Source organism: Vigna umbellata, chromosome 11 (assembly GCF_029865625.1).
Source record: "Vigna umbellata cultivar VRB3 chromosome 11, Vumbellata_1.0, whole genome shotgun sequence".
NCBI classification, from domain to species: Eukaryota; Viridiplantae; Streptophyta; class Magnoliopsida; order Fabales; family Fabaceae; genus Vigna; species Vigna umbellata.
The window spans coordinates 22,875,497-22,887,917 of record NC_142175.1 but is presented as its reverse complement, the minus strand read 5'-3'; the positions used below and the strand labels follow the sequence as shown (position 1 = coordinate 22,887,917).

The window sequence follows — 12,421 nt, the reverse complement described above, 5'->3', positions numbered from 1 at the left end:
CAAAGGAATTTTTATTACTCAAGAAAGTTATGCCAAAGACCTCCTCAAGAAGTTCAAGATGGATGATGCTAATCCAATTGGTACTCCTATGGAATGCGGCATAAAGTTGAGTAAGGATGAAGAGAGAGAAAAAGTTGATCCAACCCTCTATAAAAGTCTTGTTGGAAGTTTGCGCTATTTAACTTGTACAAGACCAGACATTCTCTATGCCGTTGGAGTCGTGAGTCGGTACATGGAAGCTCCAACAACTACTCACTTCAAGTCTACGAAGAGGATTCTTCGATATATCCAAGGTACGACAAGCTATGGCCTATACTACTCCATTTCTAACGATTACAAGCTTGTTGGATATAGTGATAGCGATTGGAGTGGAGATATGGATGACCGAAAGAGCACAAGTGGATTTGTGTTCTACATGGGAGACACAACCTTTACTTGGATGTCCAAGAAGCAGCCTATTGTCACTTTGTCTACATGTGAAGCAGAGTATGTAGCTGCAACTTCATGTGTTTGCCATGCTGTTTGGCTACGCAACCTATTGAAGGAGTTAAGCTTGCCACAAGTGGAGCCGACAAAGATTTTCGTAGACAACAAGTCGGCAATAGCATTAGCAAAAAACCCAGTCTTCCATGATCGAAGTAAGCACATCCACACCCGTTACCATTACATCAGAGAATGCATCAGCAACAAGGATGTACAAATGGAATATGTGAAGACACATTATCAGGTAGCAGATATCTTCACCAAACCGCTGAAGAAAGAAGTCTTTATGAAGTTGAGAAGTTTGCTTGGAGTACAAAATCAAGTTTAAGAGGGGGTGTTGGAATATAAATTGATTTTGTATGATTGGGCCTAAAAGATAAAAGCCCAATATTAGCAAAGGCCCAAATAGCATTCTAGAAAATCCTATCTAGAAGGATTCTAGAATGTTCCAAAAAAATATCTAGAGATGCTTATCCATAAGATGTCTCTAGATAAGTTTAGAATTATAGGAATGTTTTAGAAAGTTCTAGAGAATAAATTATAGGGTTAAATATGTTTTTAGTCCCTAAACTATTGGCCGTTTCTGGTTTTCGTCCCTCTTTCAAAGTAAGGTACAATTTGATCCTCATTCTTTTCGAAACGTTCGTTTTAGTCCTCGAAAACTAAACACTGTTTAAAAATTTGGTCCTCATTTAGCAACAAATGAGGACTAAAACCAAAATTCCGAGGACTAAAACGAACGTTTCGAAAAGAATGAGGACCAAATTGTACCTTACTTTGAAAGAGGGACGAAAACCAGAAACGGCCAATAGTTTAGGGACTAAAAACATATTTAACCCTAAATTATAACCCTTAGATGAATGTTGTAGTGGCAAGATCCTAACCATTGGTTAAGGAGGTGCCATTAGTATAAATAGGGAATGATTGTATCATTTGTGAATAAGCCAAAAAAGTTCAGAAGCACTCAATACAAGCCTTTCCTCTTCTCTCAAAATCTTCCAACCTCTTCCAATCTTAAACACTTCCTTCTAGCCTTTAAAGTTTTTTCCCAACAATTCTCGGCCCAGAGCAGCTGTTTCTCTTGCTCTCAAAGTGATCCATGACTGAAAGGTCATGGCAAAATTCATTAGCATACATCTATCTTAAAAAGAATTACAAGTAGTATTACTTGATTTTGGTTTTAGGAAAGAAAGCAGGGGGTCACAATTGCGACATAAGTTAGAAACTACCTTTCCCAAGCTAGCATGACCTGGAGTCATTTTACCACTCTCATACAATTTGCACAGACGCCAACCAACAAGAATCATAGCTTGAATATTTCCAAGCATTTGGACAAGTTTCTGTTGGCTGATTTGGAAAGATGCTAATGGAGCTCCAAATTGTTTTCTCTCTGTTAGATACCTATTGATCAATCCAAAGTCAGAATATTTTCCGTGAAAGAGTAAGTATCACTACATTGTAATTAAGCAATACCTGTGACACATATCATAGATGCCCATCGATATACCAATGGGTTGCCAAGCTTACCCTTCTATTTGTGTTTGTGTTGTATGTTTGCTTGGTTTTCTCTTTACTATGATCATTCTGTTGATATGAGCAGATGAAGATGAGGTATCCATAGAGCAGACTCTTGAGGGAGGTGATATTGCGGAGTAGTTATCTTCGTAGTTGTATTTTGTAAATAGTTTTGTATAGGATGTTTGTATATAAATTTTAAATTTTTTAGTCTGTTTTGGGATGGTAAAACTTTATTTTATATGATAGTTAATAACTATTTATCATATATCATTATGATGACTCTTTTATATAGTATTATATTATATTTTTAGAATGTTATACAGCGTTAATGTTTGTTTCGTTTAAAATAAACTCACAAAAACTATCATTTTTCGACGGTTTAATATAACAAACAAAAATCATTTATTTGTAGTGCATGCAGTCTTTCAAGCATTCAACCTTCACAAAAATAAGGTCTAAGCGACACCTACCATTGATTGTGAGAGCTTTTACTTATCACAAAGAAAATGCATAATTACCACAAAACAAATATCATCAAATAAAATAAAATAATTAGCTACATTTGATTCAAAACAATTTCTAGATAATTGTAATATGGAAATAACTTATATTTAAAATGAGAAAGGATATAACTTTTTAAAGAAAAAAAATAAAACTATTTATTCATATTAATTAATCAATTATATAAATAATTTAATCAATTTATATAAAGATAAAAATAATGTTTCAATTTTTATTGGATTAGTCGATTATATCTAAGATTAATCGTAGAGAGAAAAAATCATAATTTCAATTGTACATTAGCATTAATCTGTTATGTAATTAATATAATTGACTTAAAATATTGTTTTTGCAATATAATTAAAATTAAAATATGTTTTAAAAAATTGTAAAAAAGACAGTCGTACTGATAAATACGTGTTTATAAAAACATTATCTTTATGAATTTAGTGATTAAATCTTTTCTCTAGTTGATTTGATAGTTATTAAAACATTATATTTAGTGATTAGGCATCTTCAAGGCTAATTTAATATGTAATGTATTAGCCGCTTCGATGGCTAAAAATTATATTTAGCACCAAAAGTTTTCGGTCGTTAATACAAATGATTGTTATTGGAAGCTAAATATTATATTTAGTGATCAACAATTTTTTGTCACTAATTATCATATTAAACATATTTTAGTGACTAATAAGTTTTAGTGACTGATACAATGATAAATTTGCTCAGCACGTTTCCATTAGCTGGCTGTAAGCATGTTTAATGACACTTTCTTCAAACCCTAAAATTTCATAATTACATTCCACATGCTTGCTATTAGTTTATCCTTTTTATACATGTATAAGCTCATAATCTCATGTCTTTTCTTTTATCTTTATATAGTGTTAGCATTGGTTAAGGTATAATTAATGATTTTTAGTTTTACTATATTTATTTTGAAATATGAAATAAGTTTAAGATATAATTAAAGATCCCTCATTCTACTATTAAAATAAGAATAATTAACTGCATTATGATGTTTGAAGACTGTCTCATAGTGAAAGCTTGAAATGTGAAGGCATAAAAAGTGAAGGCTTGAACGTTTGAAAGGTAGAGTTTTTAATATTTGAAAAAGTAAAAATCTCTTTGATATTTTTAGTCTTTTCTAAATTCTTATGTGAGGAAATGATAGTACTTTTTTATAGAAAAAATTATCCTCTTTTCATATTGATTTATGTCACTTCTTTAAATTAATTTTACTTGTTTATTTTGAATATGTATGAATGATAAATAGGAAGTTTATTTTTTTCCATTTCTGATATTGCTTTTGATTTTGCATAATTGGATTGAAAAAAACAAATCACATAATTACAATTTTCATATTTAATTTTTTTTTAATTTTTTTTTATCAAATAAATTATTATTTATAACTGTATAACATTAAGAGCATTTTTATCTAAATAAAGTGTAATTTATTAATAATTATTGAAGTCCGAATTTATTTAATGTCACAGTTAATATTTCTTAATTATTTTTAATCAGTGCCCGTATAATGGTTAGAAGGACCTACTATTTAAACTGAAAAAGGGGTGAAATTAAAAAAAAAAGAATTTATACAGATTTTGGACAGTAGTTTTCCACAATAAAATAAAATAATTTTCGAAGTATATATATAATCCATCATCTTCCTAATTATATGCATAAATAACAACATAATACGTTAAAATCATAATTAATTATATTTGTAAATATTTTATTATTTTTATTGATTATAAACACAGTGTTTTTTTAACAAATATATATTTAATATACTTTGTATTTGAATAAAATAATTATTAAAATGATAAAAATAGAAGTTAATATTATATATATATATATATATATATATATATATATTATAGAAATGAATAATTAGAATAAAATATATTCAAAGAAATGAATAAAATAAATTAATTCAGTATTCTATTACTACTTATATTTTAGATTTCAATAAGATAAATAATTAAAATAAAATATTAAAACAATAAATTAATTAATTAATTTGGACATTAGTTTATTTTAACATATTTTTATTTGACATATACTTTTGTTTACTAAAATTTTCTAATAGTTTTATTTTAACTTTAACTTATATTTTTGAAGTTATTTTTATTCAAATTATTTTTAAAATTTTATTTACACACTAATTTTTTAAATATATTAATATAAAAAATGATTGTATTACATCAATTAAATCCATTATAAACTTTCCATTTTTTTGTTCTTTATTTTTTTTTCTCAGATCAACTCAATTGTTTTACCTTTTTTCTTTCTTTTATATCTCCCCTTTCCACTCCATTTCCAAAGTAGATTAGTTATAACAGTGTGCCTTACTCATATACATACATAGCTGAGGTAGTTTATAACTTGAGTGTTTGGTCTCAATCCAGTTTCCACCTTGTTGAAACTTCCCTAAACAACCATAGGAAGCCAAAAATGAAAAACAAAAAACATGGAATTTTCACAGTGCATTTTCATTGTATGTTTCATTGACTCAAAAGTAATTGCCACTATGTTTTTGATTCAAGGATGTTTATATATTACATACACATATATGAGCACATGTTTCTTTGCCCTTTCATAAACCCAAATCAACCTCTGTTACATCCCAAACAGTGCAAATTTGAAACCAACTTGAAAAGGAGTTATAACTTTGCAGCCAAACTTTCATATCAGTAAAATTTCGTATCCATATAACATAATCTTTTTTTCTCCACTGCCATGTTCTCTTTTGTATATATACATGTGATGAAAACTTTCCTTCACCAAACATGTAGTTATTCTCTTAACCTTCTAAATAAGCCAAGCCAGCACCAGCTCCACGATTGTTCTATATATGTGTATGAGCATATGTGCTATATCGTGCTTTCAATTTCATTCACTTCTTGTTGTAATATGGAGAAACACAACCATTACAAGGGGAGGCACAACCGTTATAGGGGGAAGCATAACCGTTATAGGGAGAAGAATAACCGTTATAAGGGGAGGCATAACCGCTATAAGGGGATCCACAGTCATAAGGAGAAGCAGTGAAAGTTGGAGGTACAAGCACTGAAGAAGATACCTTGAACCTCTTACTCCTTGAACACTCACTTTGATCAGTAACATCAGGGCTTTCAACCCACCCCATCAACTGCTCCAAGAACCCTTGATCACCAACACTGAACTCTCCAATATCCGACCCGTCTGACTGATCCAACCCGAGTTTGCCGAATCCGACCCACTCAGAGCTGCAATCAGAGACAGTGGAAGCACTTTCCCAGTTAGCAGCTGAAGCATAATCAACAGCACCTTCCACAGGTGGTACTATAATGCTAGGCTGCACCACTTTCTCAATGTTCCTCATGTCCCCTTCAGGGATTTGGTAGCTCCTGCGGTGGAAGATGTTGGCAAAGGTGAAGTGGTCACTCACCCGACTCTTGGAGGACTTGTTGTGATCACTTGCCCTAGCCATGATGTTCTGAAGATTCTTGCTCAACTTGGCTTTCAAGGAAGCAAAGCTCAAACCATGCTTCCCATCACCAGTTAAAAGGTTAGACCCTGATTGCCCTGTGGCTTGGTTCATTGGAGCAAAGTTGGTTCTGGCATTTTCACCTCTCAGGGCTCTTGCAGCTTCATCATAGGCCCTTGCAGCCTCTTCTGGGGTGTCATAGGTTCCAAGCCACAACCTCACGTGCTGAGAAGAGTCTTTGATCTCAGCCACCCACCTTCCTGAGGGTCTTTGCCTCACCCCAATGAATCTTCTGATCATGGTTGCTGGCTTGCTCGATCTGGTGGCCATGTTGGTGGTAGCAGTGGTTGTAGGACTTGTAGTAGAACCATATTTTGTAGCTTCAGCTCCTGCCATAACAAGAATAATAATAAAAAGGGAAACAAAGAAGAGAATGAGATTTTGGCGTTTTAATTAGGTAGAGTAGCTTGTTTTGGTTTGGGTTGAGTTTGGAGTATTTTTTAGCATATGCTGTGTATGATTGGATAGAGAAAACACGTTGGTGGCTTATGTGATGATACTGATCTATATGAGCTGTATATATATATGTGAGTAAAATTTTGGAAGAGCGTGCGTATGAATGTAGGCATATTCCCATCCCCATTTGTAGTTTGTACGTTTCTTCATGCTTCTAATTTTTAATACTTATAATGTGTGCCTCTTGTACTTGCAAGTTGCTCTCCCGGCACATTGGATGGGTTTGATGAGCTTCTGAAAATGCCAACAGTTCATACTATGCTAAATATATCACTCTTACGTAGGTTCATGTGCACAATTTGTGATTTAGAATAGAGTAATGATGGTTTATCATCATTATTTTAAACATTCAACTAACACTTTTCATCTCTCTTTTAATCACATTCTATCTAAATTTTTATACACCCACTTTTCTTTAAACTGATGTAATGTAACAGATGTGTCATTTAGTAATTTTGGGGTGAAAGTTTTACATTTTATGTTTAGAACAAGTCCATAATTTTTATTTATAGATAAATTATACGTTTAATCATTAAAGTACGTTTTATTTTGAGCATTTGAGATAATTTTAGGGGTCATTGATGATTGTAAAGGTGAAGAATAATAAATGAGTTATAATTATTTCCTCTTTAGGATATAGCATGGTCAATATCTGCTAAATTCCAAATTGAACCGTGTTAATCACTACTAGCCACAAAATCATCCAAGCTCAATTATTTACAATGCATGCCTGCAATATGTGCGTGCAGAAACAGATATATCAGCCAACTTAACTCGAGTAATGCTACCTTTGTAATTTTTGTATTTGTAATTTTGCATGACTACACACTTAACTCCATGGTTGACCATTCATACTTTAACATTTTACTCTTTAGCTTCTGCAAAGCCTATCCTAGCAACATATATATATATGGTTGAATTTCAGATACAAATAATATTTTTCTTCCTAGTGGAGCTCTAACTATATATATATATGAAGAAAAGTGAGTTAATTTAAGTGCATTCAAGGGACTATGAATCAACAAGTTGAACACAATGTGCTGAACTTAAGATCAATTTGTTCTAACATTAACCTAGTTCATCAGACTTTGTACTTTTCTTTCAGACAAGTCAGACCAGTGAAAGATGAAACCTTGGATATGTTCATTGAATAAAAAAAGGGACCATACGCAAAGGTATTTCTTGACTCTTGTGGATGTGAGGAGCTACTAGGCATCAAGGTCACGACAGAAAAAGTAAATCTTTTGACAGTCTGTTTTTGCGTGTATGTTGCAAAGTAAATTAAGGATAGGGAAGATTATTGTTTGTTGCAAAAGGTTGCCATTTTATGTTGTCGAAACACCACATTACACTTGCACTGCTATCACCTTCATATCTAATCTTTGCTCAACGTAAAAGTAATATATTTTAAAATTACTTCTACTTTTACTTTTCTATCTGGCCTTAATATCAGTTTCAGAACAAATTTAAGGAATATAATTGTGTCATTCGTATACAAATATATCATCCAAAACAATTGTTACGGTAAGGTAAGGTGTTGTTGATTTTAATATAGTAACTATAGATATCTTAAAAAGTATAAATATTATTATTTTCTTACTGGTTGACCAAGTAAATCATTTACACTAATAATATTTAAAAAATATTTGTCCGTATTATATATATCTTTGCAAACTTTTTGCCATATTAAGCTAATTATATTAAGTTTTATCACTCATGTTCGAATAAATATCTTAATTTTTTTTATATAGTACAAAATATTTTCAGGAAAATAATCACCCATTTGTTTAAAGTTGTGAAATTGAAAATATACATGATTATTTTTAAAAAAAAATTGAATTAACCAAACGTTTATTCAGTGTGTAAAACTTGTTGCATTAATAATACGTACAAATCAAAGGTGATAATAGTATATAAATACAGTTAGAATGAAACAAAAGAAGGGCCGTCAAAGTTTGTCGTGATGCAAAGAAAGAACGGGTTGGCAACGTTAAATGAAGAACAAAAGAGAAAATTAAGAAAGCAATGATAAAAAGTTTGTTTATAGCTTCTAGTGACGTATTGGAATTTAGCCGTTGTTGATAGAATGATTCATGGGGCTCACCCCTTTGTTTCCCTGTCCCTTCTGCTGTTTCCATGCACCCTTATAATGCTTTCATTACATTTTAATATGGAACAATTAGGGAATATTAATTTGTTGCAATTTGAGTTTAGTGGGTGCAATTAAGATGGCTATTTTGTCCCCATGTTCATGACGTGGTCCATTTGAATTAGGACTAATCACCTAAATGCAGCCAAAGATGCCACTGCTTGTGTTTGTTGTTAACTTGGAGGAATGAGATTTGTCCACTAATATGGTGGAATTTGGGATAATTGTGATTAAAGAATGACACATGGCATGTTTGAGTTTGTGAGTGTATTTGCCACTAACCAAAATGATAACGATGAGGGTATGAGATTGGTTATGTGTACTCTATATGGAGGATCATGAATGGAGGGAATCCTATGAGTTCAAAAGTTTTACTTATTTTATGGCTACTACAGCATGTTCCCCAAAAGGTTAACTTGTTCAAAACTTCCCAAAGTTTTGTCCAATTTTCAGTGTAAGGTAGCTAAACTCATGTTCTTCTGGGTCGATGAAATCAACAAATTAATGTGTCTGCACCTAGTGATGAAAAGAAGTTGACTTTGTCTAAGGAGTTTTTGATTGGTTAAAAACTCGAGTTCATAATTTAGATCTTTTAAGTGTTTTGATGTAAGTTATATAGTAATTGGCTGGTTCACTTTCGAGATAAAAGTAAATTATTTTTTTACTAAGAACAGCTGAACTTGCTCACACTAAGGATAATTAAACCTTTTTCAAGTAATGTAAATTTATAAATTAACCATAAATGATTAAGTTTTATATGGAATGAATAACCCAAGTTCATGAACTTCTTTTACCATGTTGGATAAAAATATATTGGATCAAACATTTACTACTAAACCAAAAGTAAGTTATTATGGATAGTTAAAGATATAACAGTGTACCTTAATCAATCTTTATAAACAATCGATAACAATTGAGGCAACCTATTATTAAGATAAATTCGTTTATATGTTTAAATACTCTCATGTTTTGAAATTTAACTAAATAAAATTAAACGAAATAAGAATTTGAAAATACCATAGGATGACATAAGACTTAAGCTAAAAACTTCCCAACATAGAAAAAAATTAGAAAAACTCTTAGGACTATAGAAAACATAAAAACACCTAAATCAAAACACCCAGACGTAATGCTAAATGACTGATAAGTCAAAGCGTCTAAGAGAGTTATGTTAAACGCGTAAGCTTACTATACCCAAGGGGTATTTGGTTGAACTCTTGGGAAAATGAAGAAGTGTCAAGATAGTGTCTTCGACAAAAACACTTTAAAAGCTTAAACCTAAAACGCAAAAGAAAACATAACATGTTAAACACTATTCTCTAAAAAAACAAAATTATCAAAAGCGTTTACATCAGTCTAGACGATACCATGAGCTAAAATTGTTACTTTGTCTAACGATGAAGTTCTTACTTAACGCTTCGTATCTTTAGAAGAAAAGCTTAATTGTTAAACACTACCTCAACAGTAGAAAATGAGAAACACATTTTTTATATGCACAATCTACTCTATTATTTGTAGATAACTTACTTTACACGCATCCACATATTCATTTAAAAATCAGAAGTGAACGTTAGAGACAAAAGATATATTCACGGAATGTTCTTCACTTGAAAAGCAATGTCTAAAAGGAAGTACAACCTACTTCAAGCAAAGTACTGAAAAAACAAATCTGCTCTAACAAGTTGACTTTAACAAACGACTGATGTACACGAAGAAAGAGAAGACACAAGAATCAATGTTAAGAGCTTAGTCTGATAGGAATTTCTCCAAGAGCCTTTAAATAAAAGATTATTCCGATGAAGAATCAAAAGGATAGAATACAACAAAAATATCCATCCTAAGAAAAGCGTTCAAAAGAAAAGCATAAAAAAGCTCAAGAAAAGAAAACATTTGAGCAGAAGAAAAGAAAAGAAGTCAAGCAATACTCTCGAGCTTCATTGTAATCTTTGCTTATTGTTGTAAGAAAAAGAGAAAGAGAAAAGAGAGAAACACCTATGAGTGTTTAAACTATATTATATTGTACTCACATCCTCTCTACGAGAGTAATAGTCTAAACGACTTATAAGAAATTGTTAATTTCAATTCTGAAGAAAATTAAAACACTTGTTGAACTCTGTGGAGTTAAGGATATCTAGCAAGGTCGTCTAGTATCAAGAGTGGTGCTAATACTCATCCAGTCTAGGGCAATTAGAGGTTATTCGCTGACTGAGAAGACCAAGAGTGATGCAAATACTCATCTAGTCTAGGATAATAGGAGGTTATTCACTAACTGAGAAGACTGGGATTAATACGAATACTCAATTGTAATCTTGTTGATGATTATAATGGAACCCTCTGCGGAGGAGACTGGACGTAGCTTAGTTGGAGGGAACTAATATAAAAATATCTGTGCAATTATTGTTTACCTTTTGTCTAAACACTTTTTTTGTAAAACCTACAACTGCATTTTTATTTCTGCATATAAGAAACTTCTGCACTAAACGATTCTTATTCAATGGAGGAAGTTCTTACAAATGTTGTAGTGTACGATCTAAATAGCACGTTAAAAGAAACTATCATTCATAATCATTTACAAGGTCAAGCATTTAAGTATTCATTTGATAAAACCAAAACTTAACAAACGTGTTATATTAGAAGGGTTGCGAAAATAATTTTTTCATTAACATTATTCAACCCCCTCCTCCTCTTTCTAGTGTTTTTCAGGTACTTCACCAACAACACACCAAAGTTGTTTTGAGGTGAAAATGACATGTTATATTAGACTATTTGATCCATGTGATTTCTCAAGGTTGTTAGTCTTATTCTATCTCTGAGGCAAAATCTTGATTTCTACCTCCTTGTCTACTATCACTAGTAAGTGTTCTCCCATTTTCTTCCGTCACTCCTTAACTTCAAACTTCTCATTCAACTCTTTCAAGCTTAAAGTCACCTAAACCTATTCAAGAGAGAATTTTTCTTCTATACAACAAGGTTTTCTTAAAATGATCATACATATCAACCAACACACAAACACATTAACATTAGCTCATCGTCATGAACTTGATGCTTCCCATATCCAAAATCAACTTATTGAATTCACTAAATCATTCATTGATTGCTTTTTCACTACTTATCTAGTATGAGTACAATTCTCAAGCTTCATTCATAATCTCATTGTAGTATTCTCCTTGTAAGAATTGCCTAAACATCTCATTATCGAATCTAAAAACAATCTCACTAATAGCCTTATATAACAATGTTTTTTTTGTCCTTCTTCATCGTAGCTATATCAAGTATAAATTTACCTCTTAGTATTTCAATGAGATGAGACCTTATTAAACTAAAATAATACACATATTTAACCGTTGCAATTTAAAATTATTCAAGCCAAAAAAAATTTCAACTTTTATAGAATTCATGATAATTGAAATCTTCATTTATTACCCTAGTTTATTGTGAAATAATCATCACTAGAAATTGTGTACCACATAAACTAAATAATGATAATAGAAAAAAATAATCCCTAAGCTATGTTTTGTTTTCATGTATTTACTATTCTTGAAGATGGGAGTGTGAAGAACGTTTACTTTAACTGATTTATACTAAATTGGAAACATAAATTTGAGCTAATACAGGATAAGGGGACACTAGAGTGAAAAAGAGCAATTAAATACATGTCATATGAATTGAAATGACCAATTTTCTCCACTATTTACACTCTTTTCATCTTGTTTATTGTGCATTCATGCAAAGAGAGGTTGCTAATGCATTTTAAAGTGTTGGTTCTAGAGCGAAAATGTGCTAAC

At 31.4% G+C, this 12,421-nt stretch overlaps 1 protein-coding gene across 1 annotated transcript; it reads right to left on the bottom strand.

The window, feature by feature from the left end:
* Positions 1-5,031: 5,031 nt before the first annotated feature.
* Positions 5,032-6,500, bottom strand: LOC148191214 (uncharacterized). Its single transcript, XM_088101416.1, has one exon. The coding sequence runs from the start codon at positions 6,365-6,367 to the stop codon at positions 5,399-5,401; it is 969 nt and encodes a 322-aa protein (XP_087957542.1). The 5' UTR covers positions 6,368-6,500; the 3' UTR covers positions 5,032-5,398.
* Between the last annotated feature and the right edge of the window lie 5,921 nt (positions 6,501-12,421).

What these genes read in the sequence shown, in the direction of transcription:
- LOC148191214 (XM_088101416.1), bottom strand. Translation starts at nt 6,367, where the DNA reads ATGGCAGGAGCTGAAGCTACAAAATATGGTTCTACTACAAGTCCTACA.